General features: G+C 43.8%; 1 protein-coding gene and 1 long non-coding RNA gene across 2 annotated transcripts in view; one reads left to right on the top strand and one right to left on the bottom strand.

The window, feature by feature from the left end:
* Positions 1-15,208, top strand: part of LOC114215819 (uncharacterized) — a 44,856-nt gene extending 29,648 nt beyond the window's left edge. The window contains exons 6-9 of the long non-coding RNA XR_003610637.2: positions 776-945; positions 5,068-5,268; positions 7,479-7,644; positions 13,960-15,208. This is a non-coding gene — a long non-coding RNA (uncharacterized LOC114215819). The remainder of the gene's footprint in view (positions 1-775; positions 946-5,067; positions 5,269-7,478; positions 7,645-13,959) is intronic.
* LOC114215818 (large ribosomal subunit protein uL11) lies at positions 3,624-4,218 on the bottom strand. Its single transcript, XM_028112018.2, has one exon. It carries the CDS (start codon positions 4,167-4,169, stop codon positions 3,672-3,674), a length of 498 nt encoding a protein of 165 aa, XP_027967819.1. The 5' UTR covers positions 4,170-4,218; the 3' UTR covers positions 3,624-3,671.
* Positions 15,209-15,475: the final 267 nt, after the last annotated feature.

Below are 15,475 nucleotides of genomic sequence, written 5' to 3'. Positions count from 1 at the left end.
CAGAGTTTAAGAAGTATGATGTACATTAGTCAGGAGAGGCTCACTGCCATATCATGCAATAGCCACATCTAACTGGCTTAACCAAAAAAGAGTCACAATCCAAGATGGCAGGTGTGGGGCAAGGAGCGCCACATGGTCACTCAAGGACTCAAGCTTCACTTCTCTGGTGGCCCTTCCATCTTCTGGAGCCCTAGACTCCTCTGAAGATTCTCTGCATCCAACCAACAGGCAAGGGGAGAGGGACTCTTGGAAAATCCAAGGAGAAATTAGGGACCACATTCTACTGGCCGAGACTAGTTACATGACCACCTCTGTACAGCAGGGACTTGGGAGGTGCAGTCTCGCTGGGTGACCAGGAAGGAAAGGATAGCTTGATATTGGTGAGCACTAGCAGCCTCTGTTGCGAGCGTTTGATGAATGAAAAGAATGAAACCAGTTTTGAAAACAAACCTGTTAGGGGCGCCTGGGTGACTCAGTCAGTTAAGTGTCTGACTCTTGACTTCAGTTCAGGTCATGATCTCAGGGTCGTGAGATGGAGCCCCACGTCGGGCTCTGCGCTCAGCACAGAGTCAGCTTCTCCCCTCTCCCTCTGCCTGCTGCTCCCACTGCTTGTTCTCTTTCTCTCTCTCTCAAAAAAAAACATTAATAAAATCTTTTAAAAAATGTCTTCAATTGCTTAGATTTTACATAGTCAGAAAGTATAAATAATTCTCTGCAAGGTGCAAGTGAATAAAGATAGATTAATCTTCCCAGAATTAATCTGTATTCTTTGCAGAGTGATGTCAGCTACGTGGTGGAAAAGTCTTCTACCATCTTCCCCAGAAGGAACACCAATTTTGACAGTTGCCCACGGATGAGAGTGCTTTTGGGGAGGTCCAGGAGTTTAGCAGAGAGGCTCCAGCACATCACTGAAGAAAAAAAATCAGGAGTGGACACATGAAGATGGTAAGAGGAACAGTTTTATTTTACCCACATTGCCCCTCTTCCAAAGTGGAGCAGCTCGGTGTCAAGAGAGACCTTGTCAGCTGGCTGGCAACTTCTCCCATGGGGGAAAGTGAAAGTATGTGAGTGAACGCTTGGCTTCCCCAGCTGTGGGGAGAGACCCACTTCTTTCTCAGTCCATCCAGAATACTGAGGTCTGCGGCATGACTGGGGCGGTGGGGGTGGGGGGCGGCTGGGAGAACAGCAGCCTGGGCTCTTGGAGGGCAGCAGAGGGACATGGATCCTACTAAGCTACTAACTGTTTCTACAAGTCCATCAGGAATCCCACCCAGAAGCCACTGGGGACATCTCGCCTGCAGATCCATACAGATACAGCAGTAAGGGCAAGATCCCTTAAAGTACTATCAGCCTGCAAAACACACTGGACTTCAAGGCTGAAAACCAAGGGTTGGCTCTGTCCTAAGGCAAGCTAGTGCCCACACCTGTGAAATGAGAGCTAACCATTTTCCTTTATTTCAACACAGCAGAAGCAGAATGCTTGTAGATCATTCATCCCAAAACTTCTTCAAGCCATGTTCTTTCGTGGACATGCACCTTCAAGGGGTCTCTTTCCCTCAGAATCTGAGATCTTTATGCCCTGGCCCCAATCAACTTTGCCAGGCTGACCTCCAAGAACTCTCCTGCCATGTTTTGTGTTCCAAATACACCTGATGCTCTGTTCCTGCGCTCGCTCCTCCCCCTCTGCCTCTGTGCCCTCCCGCCCTCCCTCCTTGGAGAATGAACCTCACCACTCTCTTTCATATTCACCAGTGGAAATCCCATCTATCCCTCAAGGTCCAGGAAAAAGGCCTTTTCCTCTGTGAAATTTCCCCTCATCCATCTGAATCTCCACAACACTTGGGGACCCGCTCTTCTGTCAAGTACTTCGTTACTTATGTTCATTGTTTCCTATGCCTAGACGAGGGACACCAACATGAAGAAATGATGTTTCTCTCAACGGTGTATGTATCTCCTTCAACTTTCTGTTCCCCCATACAGCCTAGTAAGATGACTTTCACCTAGGAAAAATACAGGAAACATTTATTACATATTTCACTGGACTTACAATGAAGCACATTAATGATATCAATATTTGTCAACAAAAAACAACTTTCACTTACAACACTTAACTATGTGTTAGACTCTGTCTTAAGAACTTTTCATGTATTATATCATGTAATCGTCATGTAGATATTGCAATATAAATAATATTTATATGTATTTTCAGTGTGCTTGACTATTTGATAGCTATTTTGTATTTGGCTACTTTATGTATAACTTAATAACTCACTAACTTGTAATGTAGAAGTTCCAAAATTAAAATTAATTATTGGAGCAAATACAATATAAACTTTCCCATTTAGGCAGACTCATGTTTAGGAATTTCATATTGTTTTGGTTAAAAAAGGCTTTTTAGAAAAAGATTTTATTTATTTATTTTGAGAGCGAGAGGGAGAGCATGGACGAGCAGGGGGAGGGAGAAAGAGAGAGTCCCAAGCCGACTCCGCACTGAGCGCAGGCCCGATGCGGGGCTGATCCCACGACTCTGAGATCATGACTCGAGCTGGAATCAAGAGTCCGGTGCTTAGCCGACTGAGCCACCCAGGCTTCCCTGATTAAAAAGGCTTTAACTTAAAGTACGTTGGTAGTGGGGCGCCTGGCTGGCTCAGTGGGTAGAGCATGCGACTCGATCTTGGGGTCAGAGTACGAGCCCCATGTTGGGTGTAGAGTTTACTTAAAAAAAAAAAAAACCAGTAAATTGGTAGTTAAAAGAACCAGTGTATATTAATCAAATGATAACACATAGGAGAGTGGTGACAATAAAATAAAGAAATGGGTTGTTGGTAGATTGTGCCCATAACAACAAAAAAACCCAGTATTTTTTCTCATTAGATCATGATTATCCACTGTTTTTTAAAGTGGCTTTTAAGGAGAAATTGTAGTGAATTCCTGCTCTGTGAGAAGAATTCTTTTCCTCTCCTGTGATTCCCATTGCTAACATAGGGCACAGGCCAAATGTTTGACCTCTTGCTCTGGAAAGCATTCTCTTAATCACATTCTTAGTTATTCTGTCAGCAAGCCAGAAAATGGATTTATATTTAACATGCAATCCACAGTAGTACTCCTTGAAACTGTTGATTTTTATAGTCAGCCTAATCACCAAGTTCACTGTCTGGTCATTGCCAAGGAGGTTGCTCACTCCTTGCTCCCCTTGCTCACTCATTATAGCTAGGTTTCTCTTTCTTTGATTGTGGTATAATATATTTAACATAAAACTTCCCATTTTAACCATGTTTAGGTATACAGTTCAGTGGCAGTAAGTACATTGGCAGATGGTTCCGCAATCATCACCATCATCCATCCCTACGACATTTTCATCAGCCCCAACTCTGTACCCATTAAACAATAACTCTGCATTTCTCCCTCCCACTGGGGAGCAACCTGGCAACCACCATTCAGTTTTCTGTCTCCGTGAATTTGACTATTTTAGGTACCTCATGTAAATAGAATCAAACACTAAATATTTTTAAATCATCTCCTTCCTTAAAAACAAAAACAAAAACAAAAAACCCTCCCAAAAAACTAAAAAAAACTCATGTGTTATATAAATCTTAAACATCTTTTATTTTTTTTTATTTTTTTTTTTCTGGTTGTCAAATGATCCTTTATTGAAACATTTTCCTTTGTAGTTAACTAGCCGGGCATTCCAGCGCACCACTGTTGATGTCATCTATGATGTCATGAGGGTGGCGGCCATCTACATTGCAGCCCACAGACTGGGCAGTCCCCAGGATCTCTTTAATGGTTCCAGAGAGTTCTCTCGCTAAAGATCGGTGTCGCATCTGTCGGGCAATATTGACAATCTCATCAAAAGTGATATTTCCACTGTGCTTAATGTTTTTCTGCTTCTTTCTGTCTCTTGGTGGTTCCTTGAGGGCTTTGATAATCAGGGCAGAGGCAGAAGGTACCACTTCAATCTGGGCCTGTCTGTTCTGAATGGTCAGTTTCACCGTAATCCTTAGGCCCTTCCAATCACCGGTTGCCTTGGCGATGTCATCACCAACCTTTTTTGGAGACAGACCCAGCGGGCCTATCTTCGGGGCCAGGGCAGACGTGGCACCGACTTCGCCACCGGTGCACCTCAGGTACACGACTTTGATCTCGTTGGGGTCGAACTTAGGCGGCATGGCGGAGGTGGCTGGTGTCGGATGAACCCGGATTCGGGACGACCGAAGAAAGTTGCACCTTTGCCTCCCCGAGCCGAAAGCCAAAAAAGTTAAACATCTTTTATTAAACAAATTGGTTGAATTTATTGAAAAGACTAAATAAATCCCCTCCATCCTGGGGCTCCTGGGTGGCTCAGGCGGTTGAGCATTGAACTCTTGGTTTCAGCTCAGGCCCTGATCTCATGGGTCACGGGATCAAACCCCACACCGGGCTCCATGCTCAGCGTGGAGCCTGCTTCTCCCTCTCCCTCTGCCCTTCTCCGGCCCACGCTCTCTCTCTCTCTCTCTCTCAAATAAATAAATAAATTTTTTTTTTAATTCCCTCCATCCCTCAAAGAAAGATTGCAGATGAGGGATTATTTGACCTGTATGTATACCAGAGCTTCATCAACATAGGCTAGCACCACTTAGAGTTTCCAGAAAAGTTTTACTCCCCGGTCATAGGAGAGATATCCCAAGAATTCTGGGATTTCCCCAATCTCTAGGAAAGAAGATTATGCTTTTTGATTGTGAAAGTAAGAGGTTTTGGTTTTGGTTTTTCCCATCCCTATCAATTTAGGAGAATATTTGCTGAGGGGAACACATTGTTTTTTTTTCCCACATCAAATCAAATGACTAAAGCTAACTGGTTAAAAATTTCAGTGTTTTTTTTTTTTTTTAGAGGTAGTCCAGTTTTACTAAAAATGAATGATTGGTTTTTAGTTGGCCTCAAAAATGTCATTAGAAAATGCACAGTTATTTCCCTTATTTTATGTAACAATTGTTGGCATACGGGCTTCCTTTTAGTTTCTAAATGTAAATTTAGACAAAGGGAGCTATTTATTTTAGTACAAACACCTTTTTTATTTTTTTCCTTCAGTGTTGAAAAAGAAAGTATACTATGTGGTTATCTCATGATAACCTCATGAGCCTGGCCTGACATCTCAGCTGTCCTTTGACCCCTGCAGCCATTGCAACAGAAACCACCTGGCTGCCCGCAGGTGAGAACTGGCAGCCCCCTGCTGCAGCTCCTTCCGGCGCTTCTCCTTTTCTGCCCTGAAAATGTCTCCTTGGCACTCAGGTATGTGCAACCTGGAAGTATGGCGGGGGGGGGGGGGCGGGGCGCCAGGGGTCATTTTCTATGTCAGTTTGGTGACACGGTAGTCCCTGATACTTGATCAAACATTATTCCAAAGGTTTCTGGGAAGGTGTTGTTTGATGCGATGAACATTTAAATCAGTGGACTTTGAGTAAAGCATCCAATCAGCTGAAGGTTTTAAGGGAAAAAGACGGACTCTCCTCCCTGCAAGAAGGAATTCTGCCCGCTGGTGGTCCTGTAGATTTATACCACGACTCTTCCCGAGTCTCCAGCCTGCCAGCCTATGGCACCAGCTTTCAGATTTGCTAAGTCTCCACAATCACGTGAGCCAGCTCCTTAAAATAAATCTGTCTATCGTCCAGCTAGCTAGCTAGCTCCTGTTGTTTCTATTTCTCTGGAGAATCCTTAGAAAGGTGGGGAAGAGAAGTTAGTAGCTCATGGGGCATCCCTTGATCCAACGGGAAACAGGAGCCTTGGATAAACGCTTCCCCCTTATAAATGACTCTGAGGTGCTCAATCTGGCTCCTTAGAAGGTCTCAGCGGGATCCAGCCTCAGTTGGTCACTAATGTGACCAATAAGACATCTTCCAATTTGTTCTGTCTTCTCCGTGATTTCACTCTTCTTAGCTGCTTGCTCTTGCCTGGGGATCACTTCCCAAGACAACCTACCCTCACATAAACCCTTGCAGAGATAATGTCAGCCGTGTCTCTGTGTGTGTCTCTCTGTACTTCTTTGTGTCTCTGTCTCTCCCTCTTTGTCTCTCACACACGCACCAACACCCTTCTCCACTCCACTTTCCTCTGTGTTGGTTTTGCTCTTCCGTAGGTTAAGCTTACCTCAACTGGAGTCAAGACACCCACAATTTTAGGCTTGTGTCTTACTAACTTAGCAAGCCCAGAGTGAAGAAGAGCATGTTTCCCCCAGTAGTGCTAGCAAAACTCCTGGCTTGATGCTTCCTCGTTCTGATTCCCCGGGCCTAGGTAGTGGCCCCGCTCTGAACCAATCACTGGCTTCGGTCAGGAGCCTGGTGGTGAGGTCAGCCCCACCCAACCCATGAACTCTGAGAGCAGCAAAGGTGTGCCCATCCAAAGGGGGGTCCCCATAGGAAAGCAAATCCACAGACTGTGGAGACTTAATTCCTCTTCGACCTCGTCTCTGCCTAAATTCATTCCCTCTTCCCCTCAAGACAGCCAGGAAGCAGTTTCTATTCCTTTCCTGATGACCTCCTGACTTAGCGCCAGGTGCCAGAGGACACTAGATGTGTGGGCAGACCTCTTACCCAAGCAGTAAATGTAGGACTTCATCAAAATGACTCCTTCCCCTTCATTGCCTTACAAGCATTGGACTTCAGAACGATGGTGCCCCACGCAGGTCTCCCTGCCTCGTGATCTACCTCACCTCTCTCTTCCTCTGACCCTTTGGGTTTCCCAACACCAACTGAGTGTCCTACAGTTCAGTTCATTTCTGACGCTAACTACCCAGCATTAGCACAGACCCCACACATTAAGAAGGGCTCAGTCCTACAAGACTGCTCCCGCTTCAGACACCAGCTTGAGGTCCTGGGGGCCACTTGAACCTCTGTCCAAGTCAGCTGCAAATTCAGGGGTTCTCACAATGCCCCCCTCATGTTTGATAATTCACTGGAACAACTCACAGAACCCAGGAGTACTAGACTTGTAATTATCATTTTGGTATAAAGGATTCAAATAAACAGCCAGATGAATGGGGTGGTATATAGGGTGAAGTCTGGAGGGGTCCAGAGTGCAGGAGCTTCTGTTCCTATAGGGTTGGGGTATGCCACCCAACAGGTACATAAATTGCTCACCATCCAGGAAGCTCTTCTAAACCTTCGTGTTCAGGGTTTTTTCTAAATCAAGGTTTCATTATACAGGCATGATTGATTACATCATTGGCTATTGGTGATTAAACTCAATCTCCAGCCCCTCTCCCTTCCCAGCCGTTAAGGGTAGGGCTGAAAGTTCTAACCCATCTGATCCTATAATTGGGGTTTTCCAGCAGCTGCCCCCATCCAGAAGCTGTCTAGCTCCCACACCCACCCCAGTCACATCATTAGCATAGCAAAGGCACGCCTAGCTCTCTCAGGAAATTCCAAAGGTTTTTGATGCTCTGTGCCAGAAAACAGGGACAAAGACCAAATCCTTTTTTTTACTATACCACACTCTTCTTTCAGGACTGCCTGCCTAGTGACCCACCACTTGCCATCTGGCGGAAGATTCTGGCTGCGGAGCGATGAAGATGGTGGCTGCAGACTCATGTATTGGGAACTCCATCTTCGACTAATGATCAATGTAATTGAGTTCCTTTTCTGAAGTGAATAAGCAGACACACTCATCAAAGTAAGCATTGGTCTTAGAGGCAGAAAAATGTTCACCTTTAGCCCAAAAGGCTGACCTATAACCTGCATAGTTTTTGATAAGGATGAAATAAGTGCTGGTGGCTACATTCTTAAAGGATCTCATGACGTCCTGCACGTCTCATCGATAGTTAATGTCAAACTGAACAATACGTTCCAGAGAAATCTTGCGGAAGTGGTTTTATGAGTAGAAACTTGAAGAAACATTTATGATCTAATACTCCATGCCTGTTCCCTCGCCCTTGAGTGCTAAGCAGAAGACCACCAGCTTCATACAGCGGAAGTGTGGCTCTTCCCGCCCCTGGGTCCTGTCCCCGTGCTACTTAAACTTACTTAAATTGAGTGAAATGTCTCAAGAATTCTTGACTGTTGCAGTCAACGATCCTGCAACATTGCTAACTTTATTAGGTTCATAAAGAGAAGTATATTCTCATTAATGTGACTTTGAGCTTGGTTACCCCTTTGTGCTAGACGTGGAGAGTCGGGTCCTCCTTCCACCACTTCAAGGAAGGACTTGATGCCCAGATGTGGGAAGCAGAGTCAGCAGGCAGCTGACTCTGTTCTATTAGAGTCTGTCTCCAATGCAGAGGGTGCCCTCACCTCACTTGCGGTCATGCCCTTCCTGGGCAGCTCACAGCCAGTGACGAGTAACGAAGGCCCAGTCATTTCAGCTCAATGCAAGACAACTCTAACGGGCAGCATTCACTCCAGAGCCACCTGTCTGTTTGGCCAACGCCAAGGTCTTGATGGGTCTACACTGCCTTTCAACTTCTTCCTTCCTTTCTGCCTGACCCGATTTTTTCTCCCCGGAACAGGGGTCATAAATATCTTATCCCCCGAACTCCATCTCATATCTTCTTCTAGGGCACCGACCCTGTGACACCTTTGTAAAACCCTAAACTTGGTGTATTTGTGCGTCCTTCCCAACACTGGTTTCAACAGTAAGTGAAATAAGTAGGATGGCCCTACCCTCACTACCTGGTATTGGTGATCTCGGCTCCAGGTAGATTCCTTTTGACCCCCAATTTTCTCCTTGGTTAGGATTAAAGCACTCAAGATTATTGCCATTCTCTTTAACAAGGATAGTCTTAAGTGGTTTTTCTTCCTTTGAATGGCTCTCCTTCCTTTTCCTACTCAATGTGGAGTTGCTTGTGAGGAAATGGGATTCTTTTTGTGTGTTTGTTTTTAAATAATTGATCAATTTAAAGGATTATAGTCTCCTCACAAACAAAAGTTTTGGGGGGCTGTTTTCCTCGGGGACCTTCACTTCCTTGGTTTCCCCTCTCACCTAAACACAGAAGCTCTTCAATGTAAAACTCTTGCCCTGGGGCACCTGGGAGGCTTAGTTGGTTAAGCATCTGACTCTTGATTTTTGGCTCAGGTCATGATCTCAGGGTTGTGAGATCGAGCCCTGTGTTGACTCTGGGCTCAGCAGGGAGTCCGCTTGAAATTCTCTCTCTCCTTCTGCCCTCCCCCCCAATCTCGTAAATAAATAAATACATAAATACATAAATAATAATAATAATAATAATAATAATAATAAATCTCTCACCCTAAACCTTGAAGCTCTTCAATCTAAAACTCTTGCCCTAATCTTTCTCTTGATAGGCAGTTAGCCTATTAATCAAGGTCCACCTCCAACGTCATCAGCTGTTGCCCACGCACATAAATTCTGTGTTCCAGCCAAGTCCATCTATTTAATCTTTGAGCATTAGGCGCTTTTCTAAAACCTTACCTACATGCACGCTCTCCTCCTCAGGCTGCTTCTCTCTGCCTGGGTGTACTCCCCTGTCTTTTCATTCCCACTTCTAGTCCCCGCCTCCTCCATGAAGACTCCCAACTTTCACTTATTTCTTTGGGCCCTGAACACCTACATTTAGGAGTCATGTGCTACCTTGAACTCTCTGTTACTCTTTTATGTAAATGTCCTTTCTCCCCATCTCGACTGCATATGTACTCCTGTTTTCTGGAGAGTCTTAGGCTCTCCATGAGTTTGTCACGTTCTCTGACCCCCTACATCACCCGCATGGCAGATGTGTCCATCTTTATTGCTGCCTAGCCAGCTATCCACTGTCCTGTGGTTTGACTGAGCTCAGCTGAAAGTTCTCACGTAAGGGCTTTCATGCAGATGCAATCAGATAATGAGCTGAGTTCTCAGCCATCTGTGGTCCCCATTCCCCAGCTCCCCTGAATTGCAACCTTCAGGGGATCCCTTGCTTGGTCTGCCTGAAATAGGGCTTGCTGCTCCTGTTCATCACCGTGTAGTCACATGGCTACTCTTATACTTGGTCTCACTTCAAATACCAGCGTATTTGATCAGCATTATCAGGAAGTAAAATAGGCTTCATGAGAACAACCAGCGACCGGGCAGAGTTGGTAATTTACCTTCATCGTTGAACCCAGCTCTTAGTTGGCAGCTGCTGTTCCTCATGTCCAGTAATGCTGTGCACTAATTTTACTGTCGAAGGGATACATGAAAAAGACAGATTAAAAGACTCTCAGAGATTCCCTTGAGACTGGCTTAAATTCCGAGAGGAGATCATTCTATATAACATTGTTTTCTTCCTCTCAGTAACATTTTCTTTCCATTGTATGCCAACACCCATCCTGTGGCATAGAGGTGTTAATCATCCGTGTGGAATTTTATGTTTTCAAAGTCTCTGAAAAAAACCAGCCCTCTCCCCTGCCCCCACCAACTGAGCTCACAGACCATGGCCCTCTGGACATGTACAAACCAGTCTGATTTTTTTTTTTTTGTTCTTGGGTTACCAGCCAAGTTGCTAAACTGACTTGACTTGTTGGTTAAATACCTGTGGATTCAGGGAAAACTAGTCAATCTCATTTAAATCAATCCTAGACACGGAGGTGTTTCCCCAGGGATTGCATAGTGTGTGCTGAGGTCCCCAGCAGAGAGGACAAGCAGACGCTGGGTGAGGCGATGACATTGCAGGTGTTATGTTAGCACTCTTGGTCTCTAAGTCACTACCTGTGAAAATACGCAGAGTAGTAATGACTGTTTCAGACGTGCCAAGTGTATAGTTTGACTCAGCATTTCACTTCGATGGGAAGAACCTCAAAAGGCAATGAACGAACAAGACCTGAATGTGTATCACGTTACGAAACCAGGCATGTGGAATCATGTTTCCAAAACAGGTTAGAGACTTGCTCCCCCTAAAATTTTGTCCATCTCAGTATGTGGCATCACTGTCCATCCAGTTATTCAGGCCAAAGCCTCAGAGTCAACATCTCTTTCCCTCACCATACCCACCCCACTCCACCCTCCCTGCCACGTTTGCTCTATCAATCAGCCAAGGTCTAGCCTCACAATCCCATTCTCAAACCTACCACTCATCACCACATCCACCAACATCGCTCCAGCCCAAGCCAGCTGGCCCTCCTCCATGGACAACTGCAATAGTCTTCTACCTTATTCATAGATTCAACCAAAAAATATTTTTTAATTTCTGCAAGACAAAAAAATACCATAATAAAATCAACAACTGACTAAACAGGAAAAATCCCTCTCCCCCACCACAAAACCCAGTTTAGATTCCTTAATATATAAAGAGTTAATACAGTTTATTATTATTATTTTAAAATACAGTTCATTATTTAAAAGTAAATATTTAAATAGAAAAATGGGCAAATTATTTGAGCACTTTGTAATGAAGGAAATATAAATAATTCATAAATAAATGATAAGATGCTCAGTCACACCCTAACAAGAAAAGTGAAATTCAAAGTTTAATGAGATCCTGTTGACGCTTACAAGATTGGAAAAATTCACAAAATTTAACAATGCCCTGAGGCTGTTGGAGGAACTGATGGTGGTGGGAGGGTAAATTGGTCCATTCTCTTTGGAGGACAATTTAAAAAGTGATAGCAGATTGTCACATGCATTTACTTTTTTTTGACCTGGCAAGGCTACATCTAGAATTTTATTTTACAGATATATTTGCACAACATAAATGCAAATACATATTGAAGGAACAAGAAAACCCAGCCAAATGCCCACTGGTAGGGAACTAGTTAAATAAGTTGTGGTATATCCATGGAGTGGAATACTATGCACCTGTGAAAAAGAATAAAACAAAGTGACTTGGTATTGATAAGAGAAAATTTCCTAGAAGTATTATTAAATTGTAAAAAGCAAGATGCAGAAGAGCATACAAAATATGCTATCATGTCTTAAAATATGGGTGTGGAAATATCCATATATTTCTTGCATATGTGTAGACTGTTTCTGGAAGGATATACAAGACAGTGGTAACAGTGGCTGCCTCTGGAAATATGATCAGAGAATTAGGGGTAAGGAAGAGGAGACTTGCTTTTTACTATATTTCCTTTATGACATTCGAATTTATACTACATTAGAAGATTACCTATTTTTCAAAAGACTGTAATATATCATTTAAAATTTTTTCCCATAAAAGTTTAAATGATCACTTTATTTTGGTAATATAAAGTTAAATTCTGAAAGATAAAGAGAAAAGAACAAGTTTTATCTTATTTTAAAGGAAAGCATTAGCAATGTTTTCTGGAAAAGTGTGAGATTTTACTTAAAGAAATAATAAGAAATTTCACTTCTATTATGTCTTTCTGTTTTCAGAATTACTACATATAAACTAATACTTCAGAAAAAATAATAGCTAAATTAATAGTGTTTACTGTGAGCAATACTGTGTGAAATGCTTCAAAATTACAGTGCTGTTTTCATCTCCCTGTTATAGATAAGGAATGAAAGCTCAGAGAGATGAATTAACTTCCCTAAGGTCACAGAGCTAGGAAGTTACAGAGCTGATGGAAACCTACGCAGTCTGACACCAGAGCCCACATTCTTAACCACTGTACAGTTTATTTATTGTGTTATTAATGACTCATTTGTTTCACACAAAACAACACTTAAGGGTACATAATTTCCAATTCAAAACAAATACTTAACAGGAAAAAGCACCTAACTTGACCATAGGAAATAAAAACACAAGTGTTGTAAATTCGTAAGTCCCATAAATAAAGCCATGATACTGTTTCTGATTTTATGGTCAATGATTCAGAAAAATAAAAATACCGTATTTTAAGACACTTGAAGAACAATTGGGAAATATGACAGCTGGGTTATACATATAGTACACATGATTTTGGTTTATATTCTTTTTTTTTAAGATTTTATTTATTTATTAGAGACGGAGCACGAGCAGAGGGGGAGGGGCAGAGGAAGAGGGGGACTCCCAGATGAGCAGGGATCCCAGGACCCTGGGATCATGACCGGACCTGAGCCACCCAGGTGCCCCTGTGTTTATATTCTTTTTTTTTTTTTTTAAAGATTTTATTTATTTATTTATTTGAGAGAGAGAATGAGAGAGAGCATGAGAGGGGGGAGGGTCAGAGGGAGAAGCAGACTCCCTGCTCAGCAGGGAGCCCGATGTGGGACTCGATCCCGGGACTCCAGGATCATGACCTGAGCCGAAGGCCGTCGCTTAACCAACTGAGCCACCCAGGCGCCCCTGTGTTTATATTCTTGACCTTCATGAAATCTTTTGTTTTTATTTTAATATTAGTTTATATCAATGTAATATTTGTTTCAGGCTTACAACGTAGCGATTCAACAATTCCATGCATCACCTGGTGCTCATCACAGGTGCGCTCCTTCATCCCCATCACCTGTTTCACCCATCCCCCACACCCCTGCCCTGTGGTAACCATCAGTTGTTCTCTACAGTTAAGAGTCAGTGTCTTGGTTTGTTTCTCTTTGTCTCTTCTTCCCCCTTTGCTCATTTGTCTTGTTTCTGGTGACATCTTAAAGTAACAAAGAAAATGCTTTAGGTCGGTGTTAAGGATTGAATTGTGCTCCCCCCACCCCCCATGCAAGATATGTTGAAGTCCTAACTTCCTATTACAGGTTGATTTGTGTTCCCTGAAAATTCTTATATTGAAGTCCTAATTTCTATTACCTCAGAATGTGACAGTATATGGAGAAAGGGTCTTTACAGAGATAATCAAATTAGGGTGGACCCTACTCCAATATGACTAGTATCCTTATAAAAAGAGGAAACAGGACCCAGACACAGACCTGCACAGAGGGAAGATGGTATGAAAAGACACAGGGAGAAGGCAGCCATCTACAAGCCCAAGACAGAGGCCTGAAACTAATTCTTCCTCCAGGGCCCTAAGCAAACACTAGCCTCCCCGACCCATGAATGTGACCAAATTTGGAAACAGGGCCTTTGTGGATACAGTCAAGTAAAAATGAGGCCATACTAATTAGGGTCCCAATCCAACATGAGTGGTGTCCTTATAGGAACAAGAGATGACACAGACACAGGAGAAGCCCGTGTGAAGACAGAGGTGGAGACTGGAGTGATGTGTTTACGAACCAAAGACTGCCCGAGGATTGCTGGCAGCCCCAGAAGCAAAGAGAAAGGCGTGGGACAGATTCTCTCCTAGACCCTTCTGAGGGAGCATCACCCTGCCTGGCTCCTTAGACTGCAGACTTCTGGCCTGCAGAACTGTGAAAGAATTCACTTCTGTTGTTTGAAGCCCCCCAGTGCTTGTTGCAGTCGTGCATGTTGTAGCAGCCCTAGGAAACAAGTATAGTTGGGTTTCCTCAAATCAGGCTGGTGTGGGAGTGAGTCGTTAAGGAAATGCTCCCCTGAGACCATTAACAGAGGGGTGAGGAGAGCAGGCCCGGGAGAGGACGCAGAGCGCTTGGCTCAGTTCCACAGGCAGTGATGTCACCTGGCCCCTGGGGGACTCTGGGTTGTAAACGATGCCCGCGGGTGAGCTCACCCTAGACAAGGGGGCCAGAGTTCCTGTACCAGCACCCTACCAGTCACAGGTTACAGACCACCCCCAAGGGACTTCACCTGCAGGCAAGTGGGATCCAGGAACTACAAGGGAGTTCTCCATAAAAGCCCAGCCCATGTTGCTTGTTGAAATCAAAAGCACCCCCAAAGAGGGGAAGAAAAAAAATGGTAAACAGGAATTCCAAGGGATCCAGGAAGAGCAACAGCATCATCCAGCCTGTCGAATTATCTGCCCGTGGTATCTGGAGTCCAGGAGGCCGGGTGCTGATGTCCGCTCCTGCTATCCACTTGGGTAACTTTGGGGCATACATTTGCATCTTGGATCTTAGTCGACGTCACTGTTAAAGGGAGATAATGTTAATGCTTTTACATTTGTTTTTTCATAAAATGTTTGCTCTTTGGGGTTGATATTCAGATGGTATAACTATATATTGTTTGCTAAAACATAAATGGTTCTGTATTGGGGGATAAATAGCCACTCCCCTTATACTACTTTGGTCCCCTCCCTCAAACCCCTTGCATTTCCCTACAACCCAGCAATGAAAATGCTGGGCACAGCTGGGCATCTCCCTACCATTAGGGCCCGTGTTGTTTCCAATTAGTTGGCTGTTAAAGATTTTGACTGTCATCCCCAGATCAAGCATGTGCTATGTGTCTAATCCAGTGATCACAACTGTGAGGGACAGAAAAGAATTAGACCATCTCTGCCTTCAAAAAGTTTAAACTTGGGGTGCCTGCCTGGCTCAGTTGGGAGAGCACGCGACTGTTGATCTTAGCGATTGCTTAAAAATAAAATCTTAAAAAAAAAAAAAAAGGTTACACTTTAACTGAGGTGGGGACAAACACAGTTTAAATAATTAGGAATAATCATGCGCTAAACTCTGTGTCTTAGTCCATGTGGGCTGCTGTAACAAAAATACAATTGACTGGGTGGCTTAAACAATTATTTCTCATAATTCTAGAGACTGGAAAGTTCAAGGTCAAGACCTCAGCAGACCCAGAGACTGGTGA

The sequence above is a fragment of the Eumetopias jubatus genome, unplaced genomic scaffold (genome assembly GCF_037043125.1).
Source record: "Eumetopias jubatus isolate StellerSeaLion01/CBP00866 unplaced genomic scaffold, mEumJub1_p1.0 scaffold_3, whole genome shotgun sequence".
NCBI lineage: Eukaryota > Metazoa > Chordata > Mammalia > Carnivora > Otariidae > Eumetopias > Eumetopias jubatus.
The sequence above is the reverse complement of the archived record's forward strand: the minus strand, read 5'-3'. Positions and strand labels throughout refer to the sequence as shown.